Genomic DNA, 13,288 nt, shown 5'->3' on the forward strand with positions numbered 1-13,288 from the left:
TTTTTTTTTATTTTTATTTTTTGGGACAGAGAGAGACAGAGCATGAACGGGGGAGGGGCAGAGAGAGAGGGAGACACAGAATCGGAAACAGGCTCCAGGCTCCGAGCCATCAGCCCAGAGCCTGACGCGGGGCTCGAACTCACGGACCGCGAGATCGTGACCTGGCTGAAGTCGGACGCTTAACCGACTGCGCCACCCAGGCGCCCCTTAATGTTTATTTTTGAGAGACAGAGAGAGAGCATGAGTGAGGTAGGGGCAGAGAGCGAGGCAGACACAGAATCCAAAGCAGGCTCCAGGCTCTAAGCTGTCAGCACAGAGCCCAGTGCAGAGCTCGAACTCATGAAATCATGACCTGAGCCGAAGTCGGACACGAAACCGACTGAGCCACCCAGGCACCCCAGCATGGTGCCTTTTTAAAAATTTTTAAAATTTGAGGTGCCTGGGTGCCTCGGTCTAGCGTCCGGCTCAGGTCACGATCTCACGGTTTGTGAGTTCAAGCCCCTCGTCAGGCTCTGTGCTGACAGCTCAGAGCCTGGCACCTGCTTTGGATTCTCTGTCTCTTTCTCTCTCTGCCCCTCTCCCACTTGTGCACGATCTCTCTCTCAAAAATAAACAAATGTAAAAAAATTTTTTAATTTAAAAATTTTATCTTTATTATCATTATTATTATTAATATTTTTGGGGTGGGGAGAGAGAATGTGTGCATGTGAGTGGGGAAGGGGCAGAGAGAGAGGGGGAAGAGAGTATCTTAAGCAGGCTCCAAGCTTAGCATGGAGCCTGACACAGGGCTCAATGCCACAACCCTGGTATCATGACCTGAGTGGAAATCAAGATTCTGATGCTCAACTGCTCAACCGACTGAGCCACCTAGGCGGCCCAGCATGGTGCTTTTGAGATTCATTTTTGTTGTTGCACATATCAGTTGTTTGTTCCTGTTTGTTGATAGTACACCACTGTATGCATATACCCTCACTTATCCCTTTACTAACATTTGACAGACGTGACTTTTTTCCATTTGGGGTTATTAATAAGGAGTGCTAAAATATCTATCGTGTGGGTTTGTCTTATTTCTCTGTTTGGTTCTATCTTATATATATTTTAAAGTTCTTTTATTAGGTGCAGACACATTTCAGATTGTCCTCTTGGTGAATTAATTCCTTTATCATTATGAATTGTTCCTTTTTCCTTGGTAGTATTTCTTCTTTTGAAGACTATTTTTTTGTTTCTGGTTTTGTTTTTAATGTTTATTTATTTATTTTGAGAGAGAGAGAGAGAGAGAGAGCGCGCGCGCACGTGCGCTCATGAGCCAGGGAGGGACAGAGAGAGAGGGAGAGAGAGAATCGCAAGCAGGATCCACACTGTCAGTACAGAGCCTGATAGGGGCTCAAACCCATGAACCATGGGATCATGACCTAAGTTGAAATCAAGAGTCAGATGCTCAACTGACTGAGCCACCCAGGCGCCCCTATTTTTTTGTTTTGTATCAATATACTAATCCAACCAATTTTGATTAGTATTGTCATGGTGTGTCTTTTCAGTTTTTATAGCCAGTTTGTTTCTTTATATTAAAACCGATTTCTTGTAGGCACCAATGCAATCTGACAACCTATCTGTTAATTGAAAAATGTAGACCATTTACGTTTAATATAACTATTAGCATGGTCAGGGTTAATTCTCTACCATTTTGCTGTTTTTTTCTCTTTATCCTTTCTGTTCTTTATGCCATTCTTTTTTTCCTGCCTTGTTTGAAATTGATTACTTTTTAGTATTTCATATTATCTTCACTAATTAATGGCTTACTGGCAATACTTGTTTGTTTTAGTTATTTTTAATGGTTGCTGTAGGACAAGAATTGCCAGTGTGTGATTTGCAGACCTGTAGTTTTATCCATGACCTTTTTTGTGGGGTCTTCCAAGTTCACAACTATTTTCATAATAATATGGAAATATCAGTTACCTTTTTTTATAGTGTTGACATTTGCACTGATGATACCCAGGCAATGGTGTGTAAAACTTCTGGCACCAAAGCACTAGCAGTCATTGTATTCTTCATTGTGTTGAACACACGTTTAAATATTCTGAGTTTTAAAATTGGAAGTATGCATTAAACAATTCTGTATATTCTGAAGTTTCTTTATTCAGGCTGTTGGGAACATGGACTATTTCCAGCTCAGTGAGAGCTCTGGGAATTTTTTGGGATACTGCTTTTTCATGTTTTTTCCCCTAGTATGGTAGAGTTTTACCCAGTGTGTACACATATCATTATTTAGTCAAATAATCGATTGAACCTCACTGTACATCTCTGAGCTTTCTGTAGAATTCATTCTTCTGTGGTGTTCAGCCCTGCGTATTGTTGTCTTTCCCTCTGCTCCCAAGCTCTGATCTCTGTCTCCTTCACTCAGTGAGACCTCTGGATGCTGTTTGGGTTTCCTCTTCTGGAAGCTGCTTCGAGGCTGTTCCCCGGAGTAATCAAAAGGCTAGACTCCATTGTTTATCTTCTCTTGGGGATTACAGTCCTGTATATCTGTTGTCCAGTTTCTGAAAGCCCTTGTTTTTCTAGGGTTGTTGTACTTTCCAGTGGGAGGGCAGTTCCTGTAGCACATAAGCCTTCATGTTAATATTTCAGTGTTTGAATAGCATTATGCCAGCTAGAAACAGTTATTCTGATGATATTTGCCAAGTTATATATAAATATTCTGTGCTGTGAAAGAAAAGTTATATAGACTATGGGATTTTGCAGGGAGGAGGAGAGGACTAGAAGTCTCCTTTTCTACTGTTTTCCCTTTGGTTCCGTGTTGTGGTCTTAGGAATCTTTGTTCCCAATTCAAATTAAAATCTTTTTATCTTTTTAGATTAGGGCTCCTCTTTTTGCTTTCTAGCTCATGTTTTGAAAGTATTAAAAAATGTTAGTGGTTTTAAGACAGTCCTAGTTATGATATTTAACTCTTGTAAGTTCTTTATTGATTGCCACGGTAAATGGAGATGTTATCCATGAGATATAAGGGAATCTAACTCAGGTAGTAGGATGCAAATAAATTGCCAGATCCCACAACCATCTGACACTTTTCATCCATTGATACTAACTGAACCTGTTAGGTGAAAAATAAACAAGCAAAGGGGCGTCCGGGTGGCTCGTCAGTTGAGCCTCCAACTTCAGCTCAGGTCACGATCTCCCGTTTCACGGGTTTGAGCCCCTCGTTGGGCTCTGTGCTGACAGCTCAGAGACTGGAGCCTGCTCCGGATTCTGTGTCTCCCTCTGTCTCTGCCCCTCCCCTGCTTGTGCTCTGTCTCTCTCTCAAAAATAAATAAAAACATAAAAAAAGAAAAAAAAATAGAGAAGCAAAGACACTGAAAAAAATCTGATTTTGTAGTTGAAGAATCACGTGTACTGGCTCTGCTAAAAGCATAAAACAGCACCTAAAGGAGCACCTTCAGCTTAGTGGGAGAGGCAGGTGTAGTATAGCTGCAGTTTGTTGAATAGTATTACTCTTTTCGTTTTGTTAAAAAAAATTTTTTTTTAACCTTTATTGATTTTTGAGACAGAGAGAGACAGAGCATGAACGGGGGAGGGTCAGAGAGAGAAAGAGGGAGACACAGAATCGGAAACAGGCTCCAGGCTCTGAGCTGTCAGCACAGAGCCTGACGTGGAGCTTGAACTCACGGACCACGAGATCATGACCTGAGCCGAAGTCGGCCGCTTAACCGACTGAGCCACCCAGGCGCCCCTCTTTTTGTTTTATTAAGAGAGTAGAGGAGAAATCACACATTGTTGCTCTGGTCTTGTCAGAGACCTTGCAAATGAGAGTTTAATGAAACCTATCTTCTATAAGGTGAGGGTAGGGTAGCTTTAGTGTGAAACAGCAAAATAAAGCTTCTACAGAAGCGTGTTTCTGTTTGCTCACTTCAGGGGTTTCAGAGGCTCTATGGAGGTTTTTGTGCTGTTGGGTATAAAGAAGGGTTTTGTTTGTTTTGAGTCTTTCGTCTGTCTCAATTAGTTATAAATATATAGGATATCTTTAACTGCTTATTTTTGAAAAGAAATCTGAGAATTGCTAATGATAACTTTAATTGCACTCTACTGAGTTTGTTTTCCTGTTCGTGTATATTATGGTTTTGTATTCATTCATTGAATTTACAGGTGATGGAGAGGTGATTGAACAAATTATAAGCCTCCAAACCAATGATAATGGTGAACGCAGCCCCGAGTCCAGTGTTCTGGATGGGATGATAAGACAGTTACAGCAGCAGCAGGATCAGAGACTGGGAGCAGATCACGATACCGTTCCAAGTGGACTTCCCAGTGGGGAAGAAACACCCCGAAGAGGTAGGATAGATGAGAGCTGTTGCGTCTTAACATGACTGAAATCTAAGAGGAAATGAAGTCACTGTCCGGTACATGCAGTGAAAAATTTTCAGCAGTGTGCTTTTACAGCTTAGGTAGCAGTAGCCTGGAGGGGACTTCACTAGGCTTTTGTAAAGTTGATGTGCCAGCAAATGGACGTTGGATTTTCAAGTACTTCGAAGTTTATTGAAACTTTTTTTTTGCTCCTAAATAAGAGTATTTACAAAATTATATTAAATGAGTAAAGAACAAAGTATTTTTTTTTTAAAGGGAAAATTACAGTTGTAGGTTTCCCTTTAAATACTTTTAGTTAACGGGGTGCCTGGGTGGCTCAGTCGGTGAAGCGTCCGACTTCGACCCAGGTCATGATCCTACGCTTCGTGGGTTGGAGCCCCACATCAGGCTCTGTGCTGACAGCTCGGAGCCCGGAGCCTGCTTCGGATTCTGGGTCTCCCCTCTCTCTGCCCCTCCCCTGCTTACACTCTGTCTCTCTGTCTCCCAAAAATAAATATTCAGAAAATAAATAATACTTTTAATTAAAAAAAAATTAGTTGGGTAGAGCACTAAATGTTTCTTCTGGAATCGGAAGGCTTGAAATGAATTTGTAGGGCAAAGTTCTTGAGACTGGCATATAGTAGTAATATAGTTCCTCAGTGGGGGAACTCCTGTCGAGGAGCAGGCAGTTGTTCAGCAAATGGAAACTCCTTCTGGGGAAGATAAATGCCTGTGGAACGTTAGAGAAGCCTTGAGTACCACAAAAATCATCCCTGCTGTGTCACACCTGCATGGGTTACTTGGCCACAAATTTCAGTATCATTTTCGCCAAATGTTTCTTCCTGTCTACGTAAAAGAAAAATTCTCCAACAGGCAGGTTAAATATTTTAGGCAGGAATACCGCACAGTTGATGCATATGCATTCTTCTCAGCTTTGCTTTTTCTCCTCGATGATATATTCTAGAAATCACTCCACATCCACTCATAGCGCTTCCTCATCCATTTTCGTAGCATCATGGTACTCCACGGTGCGGAATAACAGTCTTTGTAATGAATCTGTTTATGACCACTTGAGTTAGTTCTCATGTGATGATAGGAGACCCTGTGCATATGTTTTCTTCACAGTGTTGGAGAATAATAGTATTACTCGAGCATTCAGATTTAGGATTTATTGTTGGTTCTGAATTCAAAACATGTTTCTTAAATGGCAGTTTGTTTTAATGTAAATGTTTGAATTTACACTATCACTTTGCCTTTTAGGCAGAGTATGGTGTGTCGTGCAATGCAAATTGGTTCACATTTGATCGGTAAACAGAATGTTGTAGCTAGAAGAAGGCAGGGGTGTGTTTAGCCACGTGGATTTTGCCCTGGGCAAGGAGAGCTGGCAGAGGTGAAGAAGAATGTTATAGCCTCCTGCAGGCAAGGATACAGCCCCCAGTTTCTCTGTTGCATTAATAGCAGAAGTCCCTTCCTCCAGTGGTTTAAGAAAACAAGCACTTTACCTGGGACACCTGCCACCACGCTGGTCTCTGTCCTCCATCCAGCTGACTTCCAGCTTGTGAGAGGTTGCCCTGTCTCCTGTGGCCCACCTAATCAGCTCTGCACAGGTTTAGGGCTCACTAAGCCTTGTTGTCTGTGTTGCCTTGTCATCCATTCTCTTAGCTCTAATTCAGGTGCGGCCAGCATTGCCCTGCTCTGCATTTTGTTGAAGTTTTGATATCCACTCTGGCAGCTAGCCTGCCTGAGTGGCTCAGATTATCTCTTAAAGTCACAGGTAATGTTGTTCGAGCTCTTGTTATAGAGCCACCACAGTTTGAGGAGGCTCTCTGCAATGCTAATTTTTCCAAAAAGATGTGTTTTTAGTGTATGGTTCTGAAAAAGGCAAGGAAGGGTTTTACGAATGCAAATATAGCATTATAATAGAAAATATCTATGCATTAAAAAATTCCAGAAAGTCTAGTAATGGAAATTGAAGTGAGTAGATGTTTGTTCTGTGTTCTGTATATTGATCTTGTCTCATTAGGATACTTTCTGACAAAGTGTTTTGGATTTGTAGTTTTGGTTTGTATCTTTATTTTTGGTTTGTGTCTTACTGGGTGGAGTGTATATGCTTATTATGTGTTAAATGCATATTAGACTGAAATTTCTCTTGGAATCAGTTTTGGCGTTTCTTTTTTGTAGGTTTTAGAAGACTGAGCTTAGACATCCAGTCCCCTCCAAATATTGGTCTGCGTCGTAGTGGACAAGTGGAAGGTGTTCGTCAGATGCATCAGAATGCTCCACGCAGTCAGATTGCTACTGAGCGTGACCTGCAGGCTTGGAAACGAAGAGTGGTTGTACCAGAGGTACCACTAGGCATATTTAGGTTTGTTTTAGGATATCTCTTAATATTGTTTCTTTTTACAAAAATATATCTATGTGGTTATTTACACTTTTTTTTTTTTTTTAACCCCATTAGTGGTGTAAATAATCACATAAGTATATTTTAGTAATGGGTTGGAATCTGGTTTCCTTGTGGTAGGAAAATGTTGAAATTGTTCTTGAAGTTTTTACTGTGGTTACTTTTTTGTAAATTGTTTTTCGTATTCCTGTTCCATCTTTACAAATACCTGCTTTTGTCCCTTTAGTGTTATTTTGAAATAAATCCCAGGTATATAATTTTGTTTAAAAATATGCCTAAAAGATATATATATATATATATATATCTCTCTAAAAGATCAGGGATTGTTTTCAGTTATTACCACAGTGCTATTGTCATACCTTAGAAAAATAATTCCTCAGTAGAACCAAATGTCCAGTGTTTAAATTTCCAATTGTCTCATGTCATAAATGTTTTTAGTTTTTTGCAAGACTATTTCTTAAAGTGGCATAATTTTGTCAAAAGGCACATAATAAGTATTCTCTTTTTGTGACACTGGCAGGCATGGGAACTCACTGGTTAGGTTCATTAATTCATCAGGGGTCATAAAACTGATCACTCAACTCTTTGAAGTCTTCATTTGTTACAGTGGGTACTTCTAAAAGAGAAATTTACCCGGATGTGCTGTTTGATTATCTAATAGTAAAGTTCATATAGAAAAGACAAGATAGATGTTTATTTTGCTTTATTTACCTTCAAGACGAAGATTTACTCCCTTTCATCCTCCAGCGTTGACCAATTTGTCTTTGGGGTTTTCGCTGTATAAATCACACTGCTGCGATTTAGTTTATTTCTAATATCTTTATTGATTTTTAAGTTTTTCCACCTCTAGCCAGGAGGAGCCTCTTCAAGTTGGCTCTTTAGTCCTTTTGAAATGACTGTAGTATCTTTCTGTACCATCCCTGCTATCAGACGTGGCAAGGTGTTGGAGTTCATCTTGTGAATTTCTCGTCTTGGATGTAGAGTCATTCTTTTCTCTTAAGTAGCCCTGTTTTCTTTTAGTGGGAAGTATTTCATAATTATAATCTGGGCAGTAGGGTCTTCCTTGCTACTGAGTATAACTACTGATTTTTGAGTTAATGCAATGGACATAGCAAATACTGCTTTTCAGTGATAACTGAAATGTTCAGTATTCCGTTATCTTCTATCTCCTAGTAACTAATGCCTTGAAGATGGTTTTGTAAAAGTGCGTCCTTCATGTGTTTAGGCCAAAGAGTTTCGGTGATTGGTGGAGGAATGTAGTACTTACATACTGTATGGTGAATTTAAGAATGTTTATAAATACACCGTAAAATAATGGAAAGCAAAATCTGGTATTGGGATGAGAAATACAGAAAATCACCATCACGTATGTACTATGCTATCATTAATCCTTAAAATTGTGTCTGAGTTGCATGGTCATCAGAACCAAAAGTGTCACTTTGGGATACTTTTTGTTGTCAGAACCAAGGGAAGCAAACCAGTATCAAGAGTGAAAGACCTGAAGAATAGTTCTTTCTCCTTTTTTTTTTTTTTTTTTTTAGTATTTATTTATTTTGAGAGAGTGAGAAAGAGAGAAGCAGAGAGAGTGGGAGACCGAGAATCCCAAGCAGATTCTGTGCTGTCAGCACGGTTCCTGGTGTGGGACTTGAACTCACGAACTGTGAGATCATGACCTGAGCCGAAACCAGGAGTCAGATGCTTAACTGACTGAACCACCCAGGCGCCCCGAAAATAATTCCTCTATTCTTATTTATTCTCTTCAGATGAAACACTGGAAACAGTTATGTCCAAGATAGCTGGTCTTTATTACGGTAGCCATCATGTCTGCCTTTGTGGTGGAGAGTGAGGTTTAGGTCAGAAGAAGGGAGAGACTGAGGCAAAAAGGACATTTGTTGAGGAAACTTGATTTAAGCAGCTATCATGGTTGCACATGAGATCTTCTGCTCATAATTCATTGCCCAGAATGTTGTCGTCCTATGGCTGTACTTAGCTACAGAGGAGGCTAGGTGATGGTTTCTATTTAGGGCAGCAAAGAGCCTACCTAGATAAAAACAGATCTGTTTCAAAGGAAGAAAAGGAGAATGCAGTTTTTGCACCAACTAGCTGTCTGCTATAATAAAAATTTCCCGAAGAAGAGCGTAGCTCCTCATAGTGCTGTATTCTAAAATACACGTGAGATTTTACAATGGGGCGCTAAGCGATCTAGCAACGGTCGGTGCTCTTGATGACAGTCCTTACAAGTGGAAGCAATGGGAATTTTACATAACTTGTAATTAATTAATTAGAGTGGCACTTGATGAAGATCGAGAAAATTAAAATTTTGTTTCCCAGCTATAAAAGTAGTTCCGTGTCCCTTGTGAAAAATTTAGGTGATAGATGAAAGTGTGAGAAAATCAGTGATCCTCCCATGCAGAACCAGGAGCACACAGTCCTGCTTCCTAGTAGACGCAGTTCCGGTTGGGGCTAGATCTCAGACATGTAGTTTGTCTTAATTCAGGAATAGTGGAGACTCTGTCCGTTGTATTCATTCTAATTGTGCTCATCCTATGATCTTTCTGATACCGCTTTTCTTAACTGACGTCTCATTTAGGTGTGGGATGGCAGCTGCACACCGTTGAAGATGATACTGTACTCACGAAGGCCTAGCATGTTCCTAGCATGTTCTCAGCCATGTTAGTGATTGAGAATGAAGTGTATGTGGTGGTTCGTTTTCAAAGCAAAGGGAAGCGTACAGCTATGGGGTAGGAATTCCATAGTTCCTTAAATATATGTACAGTTGGTGAAACTGAGAACGTGTGAAGGGCCGAGTCTGATTTAGAGCTGCCCTGTGGATGCAGCATTGTTCTGTTGGCATCTGAGTGTGAGCCAGAGGTGGATCCTGAGAAAAAAGCAATTTCTGTAGAATCGAGTTCTTACTTACCGGCATTTGCGTGCAGACTCATTTGAGCGTCTAGTTGTGTCTCGGGCCGTGGCCCATATGTCTGTTTTGAAACTGGCCCAAGAGGGGTTTTAAAGTGAACATAAAACACAAAGCCATATGTTTTCAGCAGCATTCAAGTTAGAGAAAAGGGACATTCAGTCACCTGGATTCTCTCACCACGGAGGAGGAAACTGAACTTTGTTCAGTACATTCCTCATGGTGGAAGGTCCCCTGCTTTGAGATCGGTCGCAGGAACATAATCTTTGTTTTGTATCCTGTGAGAAATATAGGTGATTAGAAGCAGTAGTAACACGGCCATTCTGGTTTTCTACCAATTACAAAACATGCAGTTTGAATAAGTTTGGAGGAGGATTCTGTTTTTATTGTTTCTTCAGAGAAAAGGATTGTAGTCTTGCCCAATTTACAGGAAGATTGAGTAGCTAATGTGAAAGATTCTATTTGAGTTGGTTGTATTGGGGTCTGTGAAAATACAAACATCTCTGTATTAAGTGTGAAAAATAAGACCTGCTAACTGCCTCTGAGATTATATTATGTTTCTTTTTTTTTTTTTTTAATTTTTTAAAAAAATATTTATTTATTTTTGAGAGAGAGAGAGACAGAGCATGAGCAGGAGAGAAGCAGAGAGTGGGAGACACAGAATCCAAAACAGGCTCCAAGCTGTCAGCACAGAGCCCGATATGGGGCTCGAACCCACAAACTGTGAGATCATGACCTGAGCTCAAGTCGGATGCCCAACTGACTGAGCCACCCAGGCGCCCCATATTCCGTTTCTAACATAAAGTATAGCTTGACTTGTTTTATTAGAACTTTAGGGATTTTTTGTATTAGTTTAAAAAGCATATAAGCTGATGGTGCCCCAAATCGTAATGATTAGTTTTTCCTCTTTATACCCTTTACTTATCCATCAGTTCATTAACCAGTATAACTGGATACTTATATTTGTAGGAAATTGGAAGACTTCAGAATAGAGAAGGGTGAAGAGGAAAGAAATCTTTATATAATAGGAAGAAAAAGGAAGACTCTCCAGCTCACACAGAAGGTAACCGAAATTCTGTTTTCTGAGGAATAAGCAAATTGGAAATTAAACTGAATTTGTACTTTTATTTTTTTGATCCTTGAGAATATTAGTACCTTTTGCCTGAAGTAGAATATTTCTTGCTCAAGGTCTTCTGTTTGGGATTTAAAATAAGGGGCATAAACTTGTACAGCTGTTGGGAAAGAGTAGTCTGAAACTTGAGAGGAGTAAGTAGCCCAATGGCTGGCTACCAGTGGTAAAGGATTCCAGAAAATTCCTGTGTGGTGACCACTCAGGTCAAGAATTGGAATGTTCTGGGCTTATCTCAAGCATGGCAGGTCCGTCCCTACTCACTGCATCCACAGCTAGCCTTTCGTTTGACTTCTAAAACTGCTGGTTAGCTTTGTCTGTTTCTGCAGTTTATCCTGATGATGCAGTTCCAAAAAATCTGTAAAAAAAAATTTAGACCCTCCAAAACTTCATCCTGCTGAAGAAAATCTTTGTCCATAATATTTAGTTTCTCTATTTGGATTTTCATGCACATCACATGAGCAGTGTTAACACTGATGCATGGAAGGTGCACAAAATGTATGCAAGATCAGCGCTGCAAAACTTTGTGGACTTGCTCGCAGTTGACCGTTCAACGTCACGACCGATGGCCTGTGCACACACTGATGGCTGCCATTATGTGCCTTGTCATTGAAGCTTGATTCTAATTAATTTTTAGGAAGTTTACTTATTTTGAGAGAGAGAGAGAGAGAGAGAGAGAATTAGTAGTGATGGAGGGGCAGAGAGAGAGGATCCCAAGCAGGCTCCGCGCTATCGCACAGAGCCCGATGCTTGCAAGGTTCAAACTCACTGAGATCATGACCTGAGCTGAAACCAAGAGTTGGATATTTAAGCGACTGAGCCACCCAGGTGCCTGTTACCTTTTTATTTAATTTAAAAGTGATTCAACTCATCATGTCAGGTACTGAAAAGAAAAAAATGTTGACTATCTAAATGAATATCTTTGGCCTGAGTTAGGATGTTTTCTCATGAAAAAATTTGAAAGTTAAATTTACTAAAATAAGTTATAAGTAACTGATAAATTCTTTGATTGTTTTATTTTTGCTAGAAAAAGTAAGTATTGAAAGATTTTAAAAACTGATTACATTGCTGTTCCTTATGTAGTCACGGTTTTCTAATTTGGATATGTTACTTGATATATTACAATCTATGTAATTAAATTATATTAAAATTACTCAAGAAATAGTTATGAAGTTAAATGTATGAAGTTCTTTAAAATTTTCAATTTTACCTTTAAGTCAAAAATTATGATTATTCTTAATCCTGTATTGAGTAAAAAGGCTAAACTTTATACTTAGTCTTCTTATGTACAAAGCTTGGATATATACACTATGTAAACACTGATGACATATATCTGCAGCATTACATCTTGTGGGGGAGCAAATTAGGAAACTGTTCCAAGTTTCCTGTACGGTAATGATAATGCAAAAACATCGAGAAACACTGATCTAAGTGGAATCCTACATTCTGCATTCTTTTGTATCTGGCTTAATCATTTGACCTTGTGAGATTTATCCGTGTTGTTGTGAGTAGTTGAAGTTCATTTATTTTCATTGTTTGTTGTATAGTATTCCCTTGATGAACATACTGCCATTTATTCAGTCTGTTCTTGAAAGACATTTGGATTGTTTTCATATTTTGACTATTAGTAATAATTCTGCTGTCAGCATTTTGTACGTATCTCTTGGTATCTCTTTGTATATTTTAATCTATGCCTTGGAGTGAAATTTTTAGATCATGGAATATGTGTATATTCCACTTAGTTAATGTCACATGCCATTTCAAACTGATTGCACTCCCTACCTATAGTGAGATATGTTAAAATCTCATTATCTTTACAAATTTCTGTTTTGATTTGTTTTTCTTAATACGGTTTGCAGCTATATTGTTTGGTATGTGCACATGTAGAATTTCCTTTTTCCCTGTTGAATTGAACATTTTCTCAGTATGAATCTTCACCCCTTATTTCTTGTAATGTTTTACTCTCCAAACTCTTTTTTAATGTTTATTTATTTTGAGAGAGAGAGAGAGAGAGAGAGAGAGCGAGCGCGCGCGCGCGCAAGCATCACTCGCACAAGCAGAGGAGGGGCAGAGAGAGAGGATCCCAAACAGGCTCCACACTGTCAGTGCAGAGCCCGATGCATGGCTTGATCCCATGAACCATGAGATCATGCCCTGAGTCAAAGTCAAGAGTTGTATGCTTAACAGCCTGAGCCGCCCAGGTGCCCCTTCTCCAAATTCTTTATACAGCTATGCCAGCTTTCCTTTGGCTAGTGTTTGCATGGAATGTGTTTCCTTCTTCTTCCTGATACTGCAGTTACATGTATGTTAGACTTTTGCTATTGATTTCTTTTTGTTAGGTTGTTAGCTGTTATTCTGATTTTTTTTTTTTCTCCTGACCTATATTGCAGTTCATTAGTTCTTTTAGCCGTGTGTAATCTGCTGTTAAACCTAGTTTTGTTACTGTATTTTTCAGTTCATAATTTTTACTTGGTCCCTTTTTTGGGGCTTTCAGTTTTCTGGTGAA

The 13,288-nt window shown here is 39.5% G+C and overlaps 1 protein-coding gene across 1 annotated transcript in view; it reads left to right on the top strand.

The window, feature by feature from the left end:
• BRWD1 (bromodomain and WD repeat domain containing 1) overlaps nucleotides 1-13,288 on the top strand; it is a 121,242-nt gene that overhangs the window by 55,170 nt on the left and 52,784 nt on the right. The window contains exons 18-20 of the mRNA XM_049629236.1: nucleotides 4,138-4,323; nucleotides 6,517-6,700; nucleotides 10,623-10,716. Of these exons, the coding sequence (XP_049485193.1) occupies nucleotides 4,138-4,323; nucleotides 6,517-6,700; nucleotides 10,623-10,716 (464 nt within the window). The remainder of the gene's footprint in view (nucleotides 1-4,137; nucleotides 4,324-6,516; nucleotides 6,701-10,622; nucleotides 10,717-13,288) is intronic.

Source organism: Panthera uncia, chromosome C2 (assembly GCF_023721935.1).
Source record: "Panthera uncia isolate 11264 chromosome C2, Puncia_PCG_1.0, whole genome shotgun sequence".
In the NCBI taxonomy this organism is placed as follows: Eukaryota; Metazoa; Chordata; class Mammalia; order Carnivora; family Felidae; genus Panthera; species Panthera uncia.